This window comes from Tricharina praecox, assembly GCF_024521635.1.
Source record: "Tricharina praecox strain CBS 144465 chromosome Unknown BZA05scaffold_5, whole genome shotgun sequence".
NCBI classification, from domain to species: Eukaryota; Fungi; Ascomycota; class Pezizomycetes; order Pezizales; family Pyronemataceae; genus Tricharina; species Tricharina praecox.
Genome location: NW_026250407.1, coordinates 1,320,932 through 1,340,212, shown reverse-complemented (window position 1 = coordinate 1,340,212; position 19,281 = coordinate 1,320,932). Strand labels below are relative to the sequence as shown.

Genomic DNA, 19,281 nt, shown 5'->3' with positions numbered 1-19,281 from the left:
GCCCGCGGCTGCTACTGAGCGCCAGAAGTGCAACATGCGGCTGGACCAGTGGTTTGTTTACGGTCACGTACTTGGATGGTCCACGATAATGTCCGAATTCAAACCAATATATTGCTATGCATAAAGACCGTACATAATGATCGCAGCTCCGAACCGAGGAACTCTACACCAACTCCATCTAGCGCCCAGAAGATAAATGAAAGTGAACGAATGCAAAGGATATCACACCAGCACCACAAGCCTACATCACACTCCTCTTGCCCGCCAGTGCCCTGCCGACTCTACTTCCATTGCGCCTTCCCAGCACTTTGCTCACCCACTCGCCGACGCTCGCCAGCTGCTCCAGGTCCACGCCGGTGTGCACGCCCGTGCCCTCCAAGAAGTACACCAGGTCCTCAGTTGCGACGTTTCCGGTGGCGCCCGCAGCATACGGACAACCACCCAGCCCGCCCACACTAGAATCGAACGTCCTGATGCCGTGCTCGAGGGCGACCAGCGAATTGACGATCGCCTGGCCGTAGGTATCATGGAAGTGTGCGGCCAGCTTCTCGGCGGGAATGCACCTCTCATTGATCAGACAGCGCAGCAGCTTCGCGACGGTGCCAGGGGTGCCGACGCCATTCGTATCGCCGAGCGAGACCTCATAGCAGCCCATATCCAGCAGCTTCTGGGTGACGCCGGCGACGGCCTCTGGCGGCGTATGACCGGAGTACGGACACGCAATGACCATGCTGACGTAGCCGCGCACGCGGAAGCCGCTCTTCAGCGCCTTTTCAACGACGGGGACGAAGCGCTGCAGCGACTCGGCGATGGAGCAGTTGAGGTTCTTCTGCGAGAAGCCCTCGGACGCAGACGCGAACACGGCGATCTCGTTGCCGGTGCCGGGCGTGGGCTTTTCGTGCAGGAAGCCGGCGAGGCCCTTCTCGTTCGGGACGAGGTACGAGTACGTGATGTCGTGGTGCCGCGGCTCCGCGTCCTTCGTGGCCTCGAGGTGCGACAGGATCGCGGACGTGTTCGCCATCTGCGGTACCCATTTGGGAGAGACGAAACTGCCCGCTTCGATGTGCCGTAGCCCGGTCTTGCTCAGGCGCGAGAGCAGCTCGAGCTTGGTTTCGAGTGGGACAGTGGTTTTTTCGTTTTGCAGCCCGTCGCGCGCGCCGACTTCGACGATGCGGACTGAGGTGCCAGAGAACCGTGGCAGCGATGTGAACGATCGTAGGTGTCGTCGTGGGCGCGACAGACGGGACGGCGCGGGGTACGAGAGCGTTCGAACGAGGGGCAGTGGGCGCGTCATGGTTGGGCTGGTGGTGGAGCAGATAACCATAGGAAATGAAGCTTTGACGACGACGGTGGGGGTTGGTGGCGGGGTAGCTTCGAGGAAAAAGCTATGCCGAGGCCGCGGGGAGCCGTGCAACCGAGTTTGCCGGCGTGTGTTACATCATCTATTTGCGCTCACGAGGAAATACTCGGTGACTCGGTGTGCTTACTCAAGTGCTGGAGCTTATGATCTACCGAACATGTGAATGAATTCCTGTCTTGTCTCTATCGAAGTCTGGCACGGTACGATTTTAGCAGGCTCGAGGCCGTCTGAAGCCAGTTGAAGCGGGCATTTGCGTTGGGTGGCCAACTCGAAAATATCCAGATAGCTGAAGGCTCTTCGCAAAATTATGTACGCACTCTACTGCTGAACATCCAGGCAGACTCCATGCTCCTATAGTAGGGGTGCGGGGAAGCCTTGTTCGAAAACTTTAGCCGTCCCTCAAACGAGGCTGCGAGCTGCAAGCTGGGACACTTGAAAGTTGGAGCTGGCAGCTTAGCGCAACTAGGCCGCTCGACTATTTCCAGTACACTAGTTACGTAACTTACGTTCCCGCCATGTGCGAAAACCTGGGTTCGAACTTTCGCGCGCGGTATATAGATGCAAATCTTATGATCGGATCTTATCGCCGAGCGGACGTTTGCTGTGGTGAGTTTGGTGACTGTACTGTACTCCAGTTCCTGGCCACAGACAACAGGACAGTTAGACGAGTCCAAGAATACCGGTATCGGTGGCAGACAGGATACTTTACTCCAGAGTACCGTTCGCGACTCTGATCCCGCACGTGCCAGAGTTTGGCTCATCCGTCGCAATCTCGCTAAACCAACTTTCGAAAATCATCGGAGCCAGGAACTCGGTGCTGCAGCCTGCGGCAAGCGTGAGACGTCGTGAAGTGGCCTTGCCGCGTACTCTCCCGTGTTGAGATCCGGGTTGCTGCAAATCCTCTGGGCCGTCTGAGGGAAATCCCTGATCTTGGCCGTTCGATATTTTCTTGCACCGAACGGCTACTCCGTCACCATGATGTAGAGTTGGTCGCACTCAATTTAGAGTAGAGGAGCGTCCTGGCTTGGCCTACGTCACGCTCGCCGAGAGCAACTTCCATACAACAATTCAAACAACAAAACTCCTTCGTTTTTCCTCGGACGCAGTAGGTGTTCACTTACTGATCTTTGCGAAGATAACTGCGCCGCAATGTCGAAGAATACGCATCCATATTCCGGTAACACTCCGATCCCCAAAGTCGCCGACTTCTTGCGGGACCAACGTGAGCGCTTCCCGGATCCACAATCACGACCGGCGCCAGGAGAGCCGCAGTACGAGCAACCGCAGCATGAGCAAGAGGGAGGAGGAGGAGGAGGAGGAGAAGAGGGGGACAGTGGAGGAAAGACCAAAAAGGCGGATGCACATCCGTCTGCGCGCGACCAGACGAAGGCGTTGAAGAAAGGCCAGGGTTCGAAGGAGGGAAACAGGAGGACCGTGAAGGATCCCACCACGGGAAAGGAGGTCGTTATCGAGGATGTAACTTCGGACTTTCAGGATGTGGCCGGAAAGCCAAGTGTCGTTGTGCCGAAGACGGCGATACCAGGACAACCGGGGGTGGTTTCTGTAGGTTCTTTTTTGCCGAGGTGATTGTACTGGGAGGAAGGTGCTGATTTACTGGCAGGAAAATGATTTCGCAAGTCCGACCCAACCGATGGACGAATACAAAGAGAAACAGGATGTTACTGCGCCGCCGGCGCCAGTGAAGCCCGGAACTACAGTCGATGTACCGATCCGTGGCGAGAAAACGAATGTAAGCTGTTGGTGTAGAGACTCGGGAAGCTGTGATCTGACTGCGGAATCAGGTGCTTTTCCACGCCACACCGACCCTGAGTTTGAGTGATACTGTTTTCGCGTCTTTCGAACAGAAGGCAACCTTTCTGTGCGGGGGCATCTTTGCAACTATCCTGGTGCTTGGGAAACTCCTCGGCGGAGGCTCTCTTTGGGCCCTGATTCTCATCGCCGGTTCGGTCTCGGGAGGCGTGTGGTACTGGTGCAGAGGTGTCATGGACGAAGCTAGGTGAGTTGTGCCTTTGGAATTGGAGTTATCTCGCACGCACTAACGGGCTTAGAAACGTGGACTGGGCGTCTGAGAAGAAGCGCGGCGAGACGGCAGTCAGCAACTTGATTCGTACGTCGAATATTCCCGGTGCAATTTTAATGTGTTCTGACAGTGTATAGCTGAATCCGTCGAATGGATGAACAGCCTCGTTGGACTCGTATGGTCACTCGTCAACCCAGATATGTTTGTCTCGATCGCGGATACCATCGAAGACGTGATGCAAGCATCACTACCAGGCTTCATCGAGAACGTCCGTGTCGCAGACATTTCCCAGGGAGAGAATCCGATCCGGATTCTGTCTTTGAGAGCGCTGCCAGATTCCGAAGTTCCAGAATTGAAGAAAGCGGCTACAGTTGCCAGGGATGGCAAAGATGAATCACAGAGAAAGGCCGAAGAGGACGGCGGTGAAGTGTACAATCTTGAGGTTGCCTTTGCTTATAATGCTGCTCCCTCGGAGTCCAAGGGTGTCTCTGGGAAAACGCGCAACATGCACATGCAGATTGTCTTCTATGCTGGTATCAAGGGGCTGTTTGGAGTGCCATTACGTATGTGTCAAATCTATGGACGATTTCATATGTCCGCAGTCGCTGACCGCTGAAAACAGCAATCTGGGTGGAGCTAAAGGGCCTGATCGGCACCGTTCGCCTCCGTCTCCAGCTATCTCCGGACTCGCCATTCTTGAAGACCCTCACTTTCACCCTTATGGGTATCCCGAAAGTTTCCGTGGCCTGCATCCCGATGATGGAGAAAGGAATCAATATCTTGGACCTCCCGATGATCTCCAATTTTGTTAATGCATCAATTGCAACAGCAGCGAATGAAGTGAGTCCTTCGGCTCCTCCCGACTCGGGCCAATGCTGACCAATGGATAGTACGTTGCACCAAAGAGTATGAGCTTGGAATTGGGCAAGATGCTCATGGGCGATGATGTCAAGAAGGAAACCGAAGCACTTGGCATCCTCTGGATCAACATCGACAAGGCTATCGGGCTCAGCAAGCAGGATAGACGTGGAAGCAGTGATGCATATGCAAGTTTTCCGTTGGTGACGTGATCATGCCTATACTAACGTTGTGCGATAGATCACCATTGCATTCTCGAAGTACGGGAAGCCCATGTACTCTACACGTGTCATCGTCGATGATCTCAATCCTCAATGGCACGAGTCTTCCGGCATTCTAATTCGCAGCGAGCACATTAAGGCGGGAGAGTCACTGTCGATCGAGCTTTGGGATAGCGACAGATTCACGGCCGACGACATGGTCGGAAAGATCGAAGTCCCCATTCAGGACCTCATGCTGGAGCCAGGAAAGATGCACCAACAAGTTTCAAAGCTCACTGGACAGGAGTCGGGTTCAGCAATGCCCGGCGAGCTGTACTGGTCAGTTGGATTCTTCGGCAGGACGAGGTTCAGACCAGCACTGCGTACGAGTGGAAAGGATGTCAACCTTCCTCCTCAGCTCAAAGACCATCCCGAGCTGCAGGACGACAAGGGCAGTATCGATACTCCTCTTGAGGATGCAGTCATGCACACACCTCCAGACCCTCTCTTCCCATCCGGAATCGTCAGTGTAATTGTCCACCAGATTGTGAACCTGGAGGTCAAAGACATGACGGGAACGTATGGCAACCGCAAGGATGGCAAGGAGTATTCCCCCGGCATGAAGACTGGCGAGAATAAGCAGGAAGAGGGTGGAAAGCTGCCTAGCGCCTACTGCACTGTCACGCTCAATGACCAGTTGATCTACCGAACAAGAACAAAGGCTCTGAGCAGCAAGCCTCAATTCTCCGCTGGAACGGAGCGTTTTGTGCGCGATTGGCGCTCGGCTATCGTCACCGTTTCGGTACGGGATCAACGTCAACGGGAGCACGACCCGCTCCTGGGGGTGGTACCATTGAAGCTTTCCGATATCCTCCAAACCAGCAGTGAAGTCACTCGATGGTTCCCTCTTGACGGCGGCCTCGGTTTCGGTCAGATCCGCTTATCTGTGCTTTTCCGCAGCTTGGAGATATCACTCCCTCCTCAGCTTCTCGGTTGGGATGTCGGCACGTTTGAGTTTGTGGGTGAAACGATCACGTCGACACTCGATAAGCCTGCCAAGCTGAAGTTCAGGACGGGCGGCTCGACGGGCAAGATCCCACGCAAGAGCTGCACATCGTCCGAGTCCGGCATGACATGGAGCACTTCCGTGGGCACCAAGCAGCCGCGAAAGCTGCGCCTGCCAGTGAAGCATCGGTATATGAGTCCCGTCGTGATCGACATCTACACATCCTCGAACTCGCGCAAGCCCAACTGCCACGCGATGGTCTGGCTCGACAAGCTGGTGGACAACGAGCGCACGACCATCACAATTCCCATCTGGAGCACGAACAACCCGCAGCGGCTGACGCAGAACTACATTGAGCGGCCCGATGAGCACCCGGAACTCGACGTCAAGGAGATCGGCACCATGACCTTCGAGGCGCGCTTCCAGCCGGGAATGGACCGCGACCACGACCGCTTCGCTACCGACAACGACTCCCGCGAGACGTTTGAGACCTGGGCTGCCTGCCGCGGAGAGGGCATCCGCGGCGACACCGTCTACACAGAGACGAACCCCGTGGTCGACGAGCTGCACAAGAAGAGTGTGCGCGAGATGCGCAAGGATCTGGCAAAGACCGAAAAGGGCTTGCTCGAAGAGGGCGACGAGAAGTTGTACACCGACAAGTACGGCATGAACTGGCGGCAGGTGTTTGAACGAGCACGCGAGGAGCTCACGGAGGGCGGAGGAGGAGGATCTCAGCCTCAGAACAAGCCTCAACACTCTCTAGGACCCATCGAGGAGAACCACCACAACTACCGGTATAGCTACGACTCCGACGACAGCGATACCTCGACGTCGCCCAGCGACCAGGAGGATTCAGACGACTCGTACCACCACGTGACGAGCTCGCAGTACCACGACCCGACCTCGCCTACATCAACCGCGTTAGAAACGCACGCGGGCGGCAGCGGCAGTGGCAGGAAGGAATCCTCCGGCCCCATCGCCGCGATCAAGAACTACCGCGCAAACCAGAAGGACATGCACCGGCGCCACCGCGGGCTCATGCAGTGGAAGCCGATGCGCGCAATCGCGTTCGCAAAGGACGAGGCGAAGTTCGGCGCGAGGAAATTGAAGGGAAAGGTCTCGCTCAAAGGAAGGGAGCCCGATGTCGAGACTGAGGTTTAGTGGCGTGGAGAGGGGGATGGGGGACAGGGGACGGAGTTTCATACTTCTCCGGTACGAACATGTAGTGTAATATCGCCTGAGGCTTTCTTCTTCTGGTTTTTCTTCTTCTGGTTTTTCTTCTTCTGGTTTTTCTTTCTAGCTATGCGATGATACGGGGAATGAAAAGCGCATTCTTGGTTGGGAGTTGAGTTTGGACTTCTCCGGTGAACGACGCCGCAGACTGGAGGTCATGGATTATACGCCCCGTAGGCCAACGCGAGGCAGATAGGCGCGGCTTCCTCTGCCGAAATCCGTTCGCTTCAGCCCTGCGAGTAAGCTGTCACGCAGAATTGCAGAAGAGATATTTCCACGGATGGAGAAGTGTGGACTGTGAAGACATTAGATACTGCCGGAAATGTATCTCCAACGGGCACTACTACCCACATAGCGCAAGTTGAAACACCGAGCTGTAGAGTAGGTAGATGGTGTTCACGCTCAATACCACCCATACGGTAATACGGTATCTTTGCCGTCCGTCCGTCCGTATCACAGCCCCGCCGGCAGAAAATATGCACGCCGGCCGGGAATGAGGGGGTGTGGGTGTGGGTATGGACGTGGGAACAGTTCATGGCCTACCTACCTGTGATGGTAGAGCTTGGATCCACGGTACCGTGGAGAATCGAGATTTCTGCGATGAAATGGAATGGAAGCGTGGGTTTCAGGGTTCGGTTCGGGGTTCTCAAGACTCAATGGCGCAGCGTAGGTATGATACCTTTTCTAGCTTGGAATTGCGGAGGCGGGAGCGAATGTCAATGAAGCTGGGCTCAGTGGGCTGGACTTTGTGGATAGACCTGAGCGGTGAGTATCGAGCTGCGCTGGTGACTCAATGACTGGTGGCTCAATCCAGCGTGGTTCATTGAGCTCAACTACGCCGGAAAAGCACTCTGGTTGAGAGTGATATTTTATGATTATCTGTGCTTCAAGGACTGGATTGGATTGGATTGGCGTTCCAGCACTGCGGCAGTGGGCTGCCAGCCTGCTACAAACGAAGGTAAAGCAAGACATCTTTGTACACCGAGCTAACTATACCCGACCGTGTACATAAGGGCAGCCGGACGGACGGACGGTAGAGTGTGCTGTAACTTTACACACCGGTATTCGGAATCTGGAGATTCGAAGCGAGCCGGGCAGGCTGTGTTTATTACTATAGATATTGGCCTTATTGGAAGCAGCCGGGCTGGAAGCCTGGAAGGGGAGTAAGGCTACAATGTCGCTGAGGAGGAGCGTTGCTATAGTGTGGGTAAGGGCGGGAGTCGATACCAGTATTGCGCATAGGAACGTTGGACTGGATTGGGAGCATGAGGCTCTCCGGGGCCTCGTTGGAAACAGGTCTATCGGGATGTGCGATATCTATTCTACTCCAGTGTCCACGCCGTATCATACCTTCGAAGTTCACGCTTCTGAAGACTGAAAAGGAGTGAGCCTTGAGGAGTGCACCGCGGGGTGGAGTACGTGTGCGAAAAGACATTTCCGTCGTCACTCACTGAGCAATGCAAGGGGATCACGTTGCATCATGGTACTCTACCTATCGGATCAAGATCCAAGAGGATGACGGAGAAGATTTGGAAGTCATCGCATCACCTGCACCTGAGTCTCTCGGACGGTACATGCACGCACTTCGGACTCCAGAGTTGACAAGCCCACTGCTTGGAGACGGACAAATGCAATACGATGAAGATGAATCTCGAGTAAAGCTTTGGAGAAGACTCCGAGTGGTCACGGTTCACGATTGATGCCTAGGCGGCTCCATTCCTGCGAGCAGTGGTCACGATTACACGGCAGCCTCGATGCTCATCCCTTACTGACCACCCTCACCCAATGTCCAGCGCTGCGCTCTCATCCCCGCGAGTATATGTACGATGTAGCGGTCACGATTTCACGGCTACCTAAATGCTCATCCCTTAACTGCCGACCACTCTCGAGTCGCGAGTATTTCCCACAACGTACCGGTAGTGTACTAGTACCGTGTACGTCCACCGAGATCAGCAGACAACCACAACTCCAGATTTCAGAATACAGATTCGAGACAATGTAAAACATCGTGGTAGATGATGCGACGTGCGGCCATCGAGCGCTAACTACCTACCCGCCAACCCTGTCAGTCAGAGTAGGATCGCGCAGAGAAGAGAGCAGAAGAGAAGCGGGAGAAAAGCCGGCATCGATTCCACGATGAATGATCTAAACGTCGCTCGCTCTGATCTGCGGAAACATCAGTAGCCTGGGTATACCGCAGTATGGTGTTGCAAACATGGGAACGCGGGCGGCAGGTACCTAGCGCTACTGGGTACTTGGCTAGTACCTTTGCAGTCCAGGTATGATACCATCAGGCAGACATGAGGGGAATGGAGCAGGAATACGGTGGGGGCCGGGGACCTGAGCGTGGGGGAGGGCCTGTGTAACAGCACCAATGGAATTGCGGGGAACGGACGCTACAGCGATTGGCGTACGAATTCGGCAGCGGGACAGCCCTATGTAGAGTACCAAACTCAAAGGCGAGCGCCGACGAGGCGTTCCTTCGAAGTTCAACCCCGCGGGCCGCCTGAGGTCCCGCAGAGTCGCAGGCGCTGTCATGACAACACGAAACCAGTCTCTGCTCGGCGCTCGCGCTCGGCGTTCGTTCGCCCTGTTATCGCATCACATCACCACGCCTGTCGTGCCACGGTGCCACCGGGGTACATCTGCTCTCATGTACCGGTATGTAGTACACGGGTACAAGGGCAGGTGGTGCACCTCCTCAGGCCCCATTTTGCGGTGGTGGTGGTGCATCACTTTCCCTCACACCCGAGTACTATACTCTGCGCCGTACTTACATGATGTACGGAAGCAGCCCAGGTGCGAAGATGAGAGAACTACCGTATACCTGCCGTATCCGCTCGTCCGCCTTGCGGAACGGAACCGCTGACCAGTCCGTCTTGACTCTTGACTCTTGCCATTGTGTTCGGCCGGGCCCAATCACGGCAGTGCGTAGAGTGCCAAGGCGCAGCCTCGGGTAAGGTGGGCTGGCTGGCTGGCTGTCCACCGACAGCACGTGCTATGCTGAAGCCCGCTGTGCCTCTGTGATTCTTGGGGCTGAGAGGAGAGGTTCGTGGATTCCTTCCCACCGCCTCCTCCACCACCTCCACCACCATCCCGCATGGATCTGTACGCGCGATGTTGCCTAAGTTCCGCACAAGGCTCATGATTGGGTTGGTTAGCCCTTGGGCGCTGTTTGGCTGGGTGGGCGAGTACTTACTCGTAGAGTACTCTGCGTAAGTATGGGATTACGACGCCATTGTCTGCATCCGGCTGGCTGCAAATCCTACAGCAACACGTCGTTTCAACTTTCAACTTCCAGCGGCAGCAGCGCCCAGTGCCTTCTCATCCTGCTGTTCCTCATCATACTGTACGCAGCAGAGCGGTACAATACATCTCCGCCCTCGCGAACCGGACCTGGGTAGAGTAGAGTACGGCAGAGTAGTAAGATGTGGTAAGATGTAAGTACCCGAGCGAGCGTCGAGCGAGGTCTCACTTGGCTGCGACGCTGCGCCGCTGGGCGCACTTTATAAATCACGCGATGCCCCCCCCCCCCCCCCCCCCCCTCCCCCACCCCCCCTTCCGTTCCCACCCCCTCCGACCCCTCGCGAGTTTTGGGCGGTTCATCTACATATTCTACGTTTTTGTGTTTCGAGAATCTTCAACTCCGCTTGCTCGCTCGCCCGAGAAAGAAAGAAAAGAAAAGAAAATAACAAGCTGCTGCTGCTGCTGCTGCTGCTGCTGCTGCTGTGTACTCTACCTTGGTACTCTGTCCACGATCACCTTACGGTACCTATTGCTTCCGCTTGCAGACTTGCAGTGCGCGGGTCGAGACGATTGCTTTTTGTGGCATCATCCCTGTGTGTGTGTGAACTTGAGTGTGAGTGTGAGTGTGAGTGTGAGTGTGAGTGTGAGTGTGAGTGTTGTAATCCGCAGACTTTTCGCGCGTGCACTTGTTCCTCCACCTATCATACGTCTACTCCCGTTACTCCCGTTACTGTTACTCCTCCTCCTCCTACTTCTCTTAACTCATATCCCCCCTCCCGAATCTCCCCCAGGCTGATCCTGGGGTCCTTGAATTTCTCTAAGCAGAAGCAGAAGAAGAGAAAAAAATATAGGACTTTATCTATCCCATTCCCAACTACTACGAACGCCGGTAAAACAGAGTATCCATGGCGGTCCCGCCGTCACAATCGCCGGCGTCAATGAGGAATTCCATGAACGGCTACGCCAACAGCAACGATAGCGAGCCGTCGATGACGCCCCGCGAGTACATGGCCGGGCTAAAGAAGCAGTTTGATTATACTTTTGCGATGATGGAGGTATGTGCTGTGAGGAAGGGGCTGGGGCTGGGACAGGGGGGAGGTGGAGGGGGAGGTGGAGCGGGAGCGGGAAAGGGAGGAGGAAGGGGGGTGAGAGCTGGAGGGGCAGGAGGAGAAGGGTGGACGCAGGGAGGTGGAGGGAGGCAATGCGCGGAGAGCTGGAGCTCACGTTTTTTGCCCGACAGTACTTGTTTGAACAGAAGGAACACCTCACGAGGGAATACGACAACTCTCAGTTGGACTTGGTCAACATGAATGAGCAAAATCGAGATCTGCGGAAGCAAGTTGGTGAATTGAAGAGAATGGTGGAAGTGCGGGAGAGGGAGTTGGTGAGTTGCGCGTTATCCCAGCCGGCGGGTGGGTGGAGCAGTTGGGATACTGATGCTCTCCCGTTAGGCTTGTAATCATTACACTCTGGTTCTGGTCGATGGGGATGGAATGACAGTAAGGCCTCGGATGCTCTCCCCATCTCTGGTGGAGATCGATTCCTGTGTTGACGGGGAGGGGGGGGTTGCGGCGAACAGTTCAGAAGGGACCTCATCAAAGAAGGTCGTGCCGGCGGAGAAAAGGCGGCCAATCGTCTCAGTAAACGGGTTCTCGAAGACACAAAGCTCAAACCGATTATTCGTGTCTTTGCAAACGTCGAGGGGCTTTCCAGAGCTATGAAGACCCAGCAGTTGACGACGAATGTCACTGCCTTCCGTGAGTTTGCTCAGGGATTCTCCGATCCGAGGCACGAGCAGATCGATTTCATCGATGTAGGAGAGGGCAAAGAGATGGCGGATTGGAAGTTAAAGAGTATATCTGCTCCACTGCACCCCCCTCCCCGAGTGACCGGTTGTAAAAAACAAAATATCAACAAAAAAAACCCTTGCTGACAGGTGCAATTCGAAGGTGAGCTCGAGTGGCATCTGAAGAATTATAATTGTCGCCGCATCATCCTCGGAGCGAGCCACGATAACGGCTATGCCAGAGTGCTGAAGAAGGTCGACGGCAAGGAGGCACTCGAGAAGATCCACCTGCTCGAGGGACCGCCGTTCGGGAAGGAGTTCGACGGACTGCTCTACAAGCGACTTAAATACGAAGAAGTTTTCAGCCCCGAGAAATTCGATGTCTACATGCAGCCACGGAGCCCAGTGCTCAGCATGGCGTCACCCACTCCAGCCGGTGCCGCTGCCAGTGCCAGTGCCGCAACAAAGGTCAATGCTCCGATCAACAGCTACGCAGCGGCCGCCAACGCTGCCCCCGCCATTACCCCTCCCACGTCGGTGGCTCATAATTCCCCTCGGCTCACTAAAGCTGCGCCGCAGATTTCTGAGAGCCAGATCCTGGAGGCCACCAGGAAGGTCAAGCAGCTGCGACCCAAGCCGTGCAATAACCACTACCTGAAGGGGGACTGCAATTACGGCGATGATGAATGCACCTTTGGACACAAATACCCATTGAAGCCGGATGAGCTGGCTGCCATGAGGAGGCTTGCAGCCCAGAAGCAGTGTAATTTTGGACAGGAATGTATCAACGAGAGGTGCTACTACAGCCACGATTAGGCAAGAAAAGAGCATCGGGGGAGGTCACGTGTCCGGTCATGTAGCTATTGACTTCCGCCACCTGACGGAGCCCTCTTCGGTTGAATCGACGTTGTTCTGTTGGTTATTTTTTTTTGTTATCTTGTTATCGAGCAATGGGCCGGCTGGTTGGCCTTTGATCATCATCATCATCATCATCATCATCATCATCATCATCATCATCATCATCATCATCATGTTTGCCGATTTGTTTATACTTGCGGCGGGCTCAAATGTAAAGTCTGTCCGTTCACGGTTGTCGTTGACGGGCGAACGGAGAGAAGGAATGGGAATCCGAGGAGCGGAAGGGGACGGCATTGGCCTCGACCATCATGTTTTGCTATGTTTCTGCAATGTTTGCTTTCTCCTCTCTACTTTTGTACTTTTTTTTTTCCACTCTTTGCATTTGGCTTTCACTTGCTTGATTTTTTTGTTTTCATTTCCGTCTGCTGATTTTAAAAGTTCTTCCAATTCCAGTGAGCAGCCCATGGTAGTAGCACGGATCTTGATATTGCAGACTGCAGGATTTAAAGAGTCCTCTATGTGCGCTGTCATTTACGATAAAGCCCAGAACGGAAAAACATCCCACCCGGACCAATGTTTGGGGAGAAAAACGAATGAGAACACGGAAAGAAACACAGATATGTTGCCGAATTCGGATAACTGGATGAGATTCTATGATTTGGCGCGATTGATCGATTACTTGGCATCTGCGGGCCGACGTAACGTCTGGCGCACAGTGAGTTGTTGGCCCGTTTCTGGTCTGTGCGACCCTGCCGTCCCCATATCCAACCTCTCCATCAAAGCAAGCCCGACTTACATATCGATCACCGAACGAAAGTGACTGCTCCAGCAAGCAAGCAAGCATTTTTCTCCCATGCTCTTCCTCCAATCACCGAGCCGACCTACTTGATATCCAATCGCGCGGCATTCCCCCTAGAGCAGCAGTCAGCCTCTCCGCCGAGAGGAGCTGGCTCGTAGCTACCTACCAGTCATGCTCAACGCCTTCAGCGCCCACTCCATCTTCGAGCTCCCGCCGAAGGACCGCACCCGGATCGACTCGCTTCTTGCCTACGGTACCTCCTCACCCCTCCCCCTCATCCCCGCCCCCTCAATTTCGTGCGCGCGCACGCCCTCAAGTCTGAGCTGACACCGTCTCTTGCTTCATCACAGGCGACAAGCTGATCCTGGGGCTATCGACGGGGGCGCTACGAGTGTACCGGGTGATCTCGCCCGACACGCCGGAGGTCTCACTGGAGCTGCTACGGACCGTCGATAACTTCTCGCGGCGCAAGATCGAGGTGCTAGCATGCATCAAGGAGGCGGCGATCCTCGTGTCGCTCGCCGACACGAACGTGCACATCCACGACCTGAACGACTTTACGCTCACGGAGACGCTGGCGAAGGCGCGCGGCGCGTCGACGCTCGCTATCACGAGTAATGTTGAGCGCGATCCTGATACGCAGATCCCAAGTATCGTCTCGAAACTCGCGATTGGCGTTAGGAGGAAGCTCCTGATGTATTCGTGGGCTGATGGCGGGTTTCAGGAGGGGAAGGAGGTCACGCTCGGAGGCAATGTGCGCAGCTTGACGTGGGCGAGTGGTCATAAGATCGTCGTCGGGTTGACGAGTGGGTTCGTCATTGTCGATGTGGACACCGCAAACGTGGAGGAGATTGTGCCTTCGGATGCGACGAATGGGGCGTCGAAAGCGGGCGATGACAAGGCGGCCGCGGCAGGCTGGGCCAGCTATGTGGGAATGGGAGGATGGGGTTCGAAATCGCTTAGTACCCGATTGGCCGGGGAGGAGCTGTTGCTGGTGAAAGACTGTAAGTTCACCCACCGCTCAATCCGTCCCCGTCGCTCATGGGGGAGGGGTTTCGTGGCTAAACGGATCGTCGTAGCATCTACGCTTTTCATCGACACGGACGGCAAACCGCTCAAACGCCCGCCCATACGATGGTCGACGCCGCCAGACGCCATCGCATATTCGTATCCCTACCTAATATCCCTCAACGCGGCGAAGCACCAGATTGGCGTCCGTAATCCGGCAACTCGGACGTTGCTGCAGACGATAAATCTACCTACTGTCACGACGCTGCATGTACCGCCGCCGAATGTCGCTCTCCAGCACGCTGGCAAGCTGTTTTTCGTGGCTTCGCCTACACAGGTGTGGAGGATGGAATCGACGAATTACGAAACACAGATCGACAACCTGGTGGAGGCCGAGCAGTTGGACGAAGCAATCCAGCTCATCGAGACGTTGGAAAGCGTGCTGCTCAAGGAGAACAAGGACGAAAAGCTGCGGGAGGTGCAGATGCTTAAGGCCGAGAAGCTGTTTCGACGGAAGAGATACGAGGAGAGTATGGCACTGTTTGGTACATGCTCGGCGCCACCCGAAAGGGTTATCAAGCTCTTTCCACCCGCTATCGCGGGTGAACTCTCGATCTGGCCCGATCAGGAGGAGGGCGGATCGGATGGGGAGGATCATGGGGACGAAGAGGAGCAGCCCCCGGAAAATGGAGATGCCAACAAGAACGGTGAAACCGATACCGCTCCGGAAGATGGGGATGCTCCCAAGTCGAATGGGGAAAGCGATCCGAAGAAGGAGAACGGAGAAAGCGGCGAGGCGCCTGGCACCAAAGCGGACACGAAGACGGATTCGTCGGGAGATGCAACGCCAGAAAAGGAACGCTCTGTGACGCCCGAGATCAAACGAAGTCCGACAGTCGACTCCTATGGCTCGATGAGGAACATTGCGTTCAACAGAAAATACGGAGAAACCGCTTCCATCTTTTCTTTCGGCAGCCGAAGAGTCGCCGCCGACGACGCCTCCATCCTCGATAGCGCTAGTCTCGCTGCTAAGAAGGATGCTGATGTTGATGAGACACCGAAGCCACTTGAGGGTGACGAGTTGAAGAAGGCGGCCCAAGACTTGATCGGCACCTTCCTCAACGATGTGCGGAGAAAGTTGACCAAGTACTTCAATTCGGAAGGTCAACCGCTTGATCCGTTAGCCGTCTTGGCCCCTGGATCTGCCCACGAAGCATCGAAGAAGGATCCTTTGGAGGCTACCTTCCTGGTACTGGATGGCCACCCTGGTGAGGGTCAGGACCCGGCTCAGGCACGCATCGAGAAACTTATGGAGACTTGCCAATTGGTCGACACCACTCTATTCAGAGCGTACATGCTCGTGCGGCCGGCATTGATCGGCTCGTTGGTCAGGATCCAGAACCACTGCGACCCGGATGTCGTGAGCGAAAAGCTGCGCGAGCAAGGGAAGTTCGAAGAGCTGGTCGACTTTCTGGAGCGGAAGAAGCTTCATCGAGATGCATTGGAGTTGTTGAGGTTTTTTGGACAAGCAGATGAGGATAGTAAAGCGCCTAGTCTCCGTGGACCCCAAAGGACAGTCACCTATCTCGAGAGACTGAAGGCGGAGCATACCGACCTTATTCTCGAGTTTGCGATGTGGCCTCTGAAGGTCGATCCGGTATTGGGTATGGAGATCTTCGTGGGCGATACCGGTAATTCGGAATCACTGCCGCGGGCTCGAGTGCTGGATTACTTGGAGCAGCAGGATCAAAGTTTCGCTATCCAGTATCTTGAGCACATCATCACCGAGTTACACGATCAGACCCCGGAATTCCACACACGACTCGCCGGGCTATATCTCACGGCGCTCGCCCGCGATATGACGAAAGATGAGAAGGACAAGTGGCATGCCCGATTCCTTATGTTCCTTGAGACGTCGGATCAGTACCGTGCCGAGAAGGTTCTCGGTTCGTTGCCACGGGACGTTCCAGAATACTACGAGTGCAGGGCTGTCGTGCTGTCGAAGATGGGCCGTCACAAGTCCGCACTGGAGATCTACGTCTTCAAGCTTCACGACCACGACAAGGCCGAGGCGTATTGCATGAGAGTGCACCAGAATGCCAACATTGCCCCGGCAGAGGTCGACCAGGTCTACCACATTCTCATCTCGCTTTACTTACGGCCTCCAGCGCCTTACAGTCAGCAATTGGGCCCTGCCCTTGCGATCCTCTCTCGTCACGGCGCTCGGCTGGAAGCGAGTGAGGCGTTGAAGCTCATCCCGGAGAATGTTAGGATTCGCGATCTGGAGACGTACTTCGAGAGCCGCATCCGCGCTGCAAATGCGAAGGTCACCGAGAACAGGATCATCGCCGCGCTCAGGAAGAGCCACCTCGTCGATGTGCAGGAGCGGCTGTTGGGTTCGAGAAACAGCCATGCCACTGTGGCTGAGGAGAGCGTGTGTCCTGTCTGCCATAAGCGCTTGGGCCTGAGTGTTATCTGGAGGTTGCCGAAGTCAGTTGTCCCGGCCACTCGATACATTCGCGTGCGTGCTGACATAAGAATAGTGGACAGGTGGTGCACTACGGATGTGCGAAGAAGAGGGCGAGTTGACGCGGGGTGTAATATAGGAGTCTCGTCTTATGTGGAGGTGCTACAGCATTTTGTCTTTACCGTACTTTGCGTGCTTGTTATATCATGCATGTTTACGATTGCTTATGCCGGATTGCTTTTGCGGGTTTGTTTTTTTATCGATGATACATGATTACTTTACGGGCGAGTACAGCTTCTTTTCCTTGTTTGTTTTCGTTCGCATGCGGGGTTGATGGGACATTGCTGGTGGATATGATTACGATGTAACTGTATATACTGGGGAATCGATGACGGTGCAGGTGTGGGGATGGATGGATGGTTTCGAATCTCGAATCTCGACCGCGCAAGGCTCAAGGCTCAAGGCTCAAGCACGCGTGGTGACTCGTGCCAAGCCCTCATTTTTACACTACCTAACTATTAGTACCCCCCCCCACCGACCCAGCATCGTCATTCCACCACACCCCCACCACACCCAACCAAGCGCACTGCCTACGATGTCGTCTCCCATCAAGATCGAAGCTGTGTACGCATCGCCGCTCCCGGCGCCCTCGGACAGCAAGACGTTCACGATCGCGACGGAGCCCGCCGACGGCACGGACACGAAGCATTTGGCCGCAGTGCGCGAGGCCGTCGCCCAGCTGCAGGATAGGGTCAATGCTTACCTGACTGAGCGCATGGAGGAGGAGAAGAATTTGGGAAAGGCGACGGAGGAGGATGATATCGAGGCGAGCTATGGCGAGGAAGTGGTTGAGGAGGAGTAGGATAGTGGTTGTGGCGGCGGTGGTGTTGGTGACGGTGGTGGGAGGGGGTAATGGATGCGGGAGGGGTAATGGAAGTGAGATTGGGGGTGTCATTCGTGTTCAGTGTGTGCACGTCGGAATAATTGGGGGCGGCAAGATGAATGACTCCCGCATATTCGAGTTGAGGATGGGGAGGATTACTTATACGTACATGCCTGGCCCCGAGTCGAGCGGAAAGACTAAAAAAAATGGATGAGGACTTCGATACTGATGTCGAGGCGTTAATCTCCGATCTCTTCGGCAGAGATGGAGGGGACGTGGGGGACGTATGTGTCTTCGGGGGTGAAGCGAGCACGGACCCGGCGCCGAAGCTCCACCTCCCAGTTCCCCCGTCGCCGACTACCAGTACCGCTACCACCGCCCACGCCAATCCCGATACCTTCGGCGGTTTATGCCTCCCCGCCCCCGCTACACCTAAATATTGCAACTGCCAACTCATTCCGCAGTCCCTATCAGACCTGCTGAACCTCAATAGCCGCTTCATCATAGATAGCACCACCGGCACCACTGCAGCCACATGCCTCGCCTGTGGTCGGCCGGCGAATCTCATAGCCATCCTCACCAGCAAAGTCACGCCCGCCGAGCCAATCCCCGCCCGTAGTCAGCCAGCGACCATTCCCGCGCTCCTTTCCCGCACCCTCACGCCCGCCAAGCAGACGCGGCAGCTATCACCCCGCTCCGCGCGGCGGGCAGCCGTAGCCGCCGAATCAGCAGCACTGCTAGGCCACCTGCCAGAATTCCAACGTCTGCAAGCTGGTTCGGCCTCGCGGAGCGAGCGCGGGAAGGGTCGTCGTTCCGGGCGTAATTCGCAACACCGGGTGGCGAAGCCAGCGTCTTCTTCCACACCCAAACGGGGCAAAACAGTGCCGGAATTGTCGCCCCGCTCAGTCCGCCGCATTATTGCTGCGCAGGAGTTGATAGAAAACGCTGCCGTAACGGCGGCGTCGGCGAGCGCGGCGCCGGGAGTAGTCCGCTCCCCGGCCTCGGCATCGGCCGCAGCCGAAACCATCTTCCCCCGCAACCCCCCCTTCACATTCGATCCCTCGTCGCCTCGGGGGAGGTCCGGCCGGGCCTTCGGTGCGGACGGCGTCGGCGGCGGCCCGGAATTTTTCAAGGAATGCTTTCCGCCCCGATGGTTGAGTGCGCTGCATACTGTGCGCAGTCGCCGGTGGAAGGAATTGGATGAGCGGGATTTTGAGACGCTGCTTGATGCGCTGGAGCTTAAAGAGGAGGATGCCGAGTTAGGAATGGGGAGGAGTGCAAGTGCGAGGTGGGATGGGGCTATGGGGGATGTGGTAAGGGATAAGGGGAAGGGATAAGGGGATGGGTTCGGGTTGAGTGGTAGGCCGGTTGGTCGGCTGGATAGATGGTTAGATGTGTGTGTTCCGCTTGGCAATGGCATTTGATGGATGGATGGATGGATGGAATTGGGTGTCAAGACGCAAGAGCGGTATGGAGATGGGATACTCGGAGTGCGGTTGCCATGATGTAAATACCTGGGTCGGATGCTTATACAGC

At 55.6% G+C, this 19,281-nt stretch overlaps 6 protein-coding genes across 6 annotated transcripts; 5 read left to right on the top strand and 1 right to left on the bottom strand.

The window, feature by feature from the left end:
* BZA05DRAFT_390442 (uncharacterized protein) lies at positions 1–1,649 on the bottom strand. Its single transcript, XM_051482889.1, has one exon. It carries the CDS (start codon positions 1,322–1,324, stop codon positions 242–244), a length of 1,083 nt encoding a protein of 360 aa, XP_051342257.1. The 5' UTR covers positions 1,325–1,649; the 3' UTR covers positions 1–241.
* A 758-nt stretch (positions 1,650–2,407) lies between these two features.
* BZA05DRAFT_349630 (uncharacterized protein) lies at positions 2,408–6,760 on the top strand. Its single transcript, XM_051481256.1, has 8 exons — positions 2,408–2,923; positions 2,982–3,110; positions 3,163–3,377; positions 3,430–3,488; positions 3,539–3,964; positions 4,024–4,241; positions 4,292–4,447; positions 4,500–6,760. Exons 1-8 carry the CDS (start codon positions 2,510–2,512, stop codon positions 6,624–6,626), a joined length of 3,744 nt encoding a protein of 1,247 aa, XP_051342256.1. The 5' UTR covers positions 2,408–2,509; the 3' UTR covers positions 6,627–6,760.
* Positions 6,761–10,552: 3,792 nt separating this feature from the next.
* BZA05DRAFT_390434 (uncharacterized protein) lies at positions 10,553–12,727 on the top strand. The gene is made up of 5 exons (XM_051482888.1): positions 10,553–10,999; positions 11,185–11,328; positions 11,396–11,443; positions 11,524–11,797; positions 11,894–12,727. Exons 1-5 carry the CDS (start codon positions 10,850–10,852, stop codon positions 12,544–12,546), a joined length of 1,269 nt encoding a protein of 422 aa, XP_051342255.1. The 5' UTR covers positions 10,553–10,849; the 3' UTR covers positions 12,547–12,727.
* Positions 12,728–13,558: 831 nt separating this feature from the next.
* BZA05DRAFT_424469 (vacuolar sorting protein 39 domain 2-domain-containing protein) lies at positions 13,559–16,984 on the top strand (the record flags this gene model as incomplete). The annotated part of the gene is made up of 5 exons (XM_051485914.1): positions 13,559–13,640; positions 13,738–14,391; positions 14,467–15,142; positions 15,332–16,885; positions 16,939–16,984. 5 exons carry the CDS (start codon positions 13,559–13,561, stop codon positions 16,982–16,984), a joined length of 3,012 nt encoding a protein of 1,003 aa, XP_051342254.1.
* A 473-nt stretch (positions 16,985–17,457) lies between these two features.
* On the top strand, positions 17,458–17,846 carry BZA05DRAFT_442701 (uncharacterized protein; the record flags this gene model as incomplete). The annotated part of the gene is made up of 2 exons (XM_051486774.1): positions 17,458–17,720; positions 17,828–17,846. 2 exons carry the CDS (start codon positions 17,458–17,460, stop codon positions 17,844–17,846), a joined length of 282 nt encoding a protein of 93 aa, XP_051342253.1.
* A 105-nt stretch (positions 17,847–17,951) lies between these two features.
* BZA05DRAFT_442700 (uncharacterized protein) lies at positions 17,952–19,082 on the top strand (the record flags this gene model as incomplete). The annotated part of the gene is made up of 1 exon (XM_051486773.1): positions 17,952–19,082. One exon carries the CDS (start codon positions 17,952–17,954, stop codon positions 19,080–19,082), a length of 1,131 nt encoding a protein of 376 aa, XP_051342252.1.
* Between the last annotated feature and the right edge of the window lie 199 nt (positions 19,083–19,281).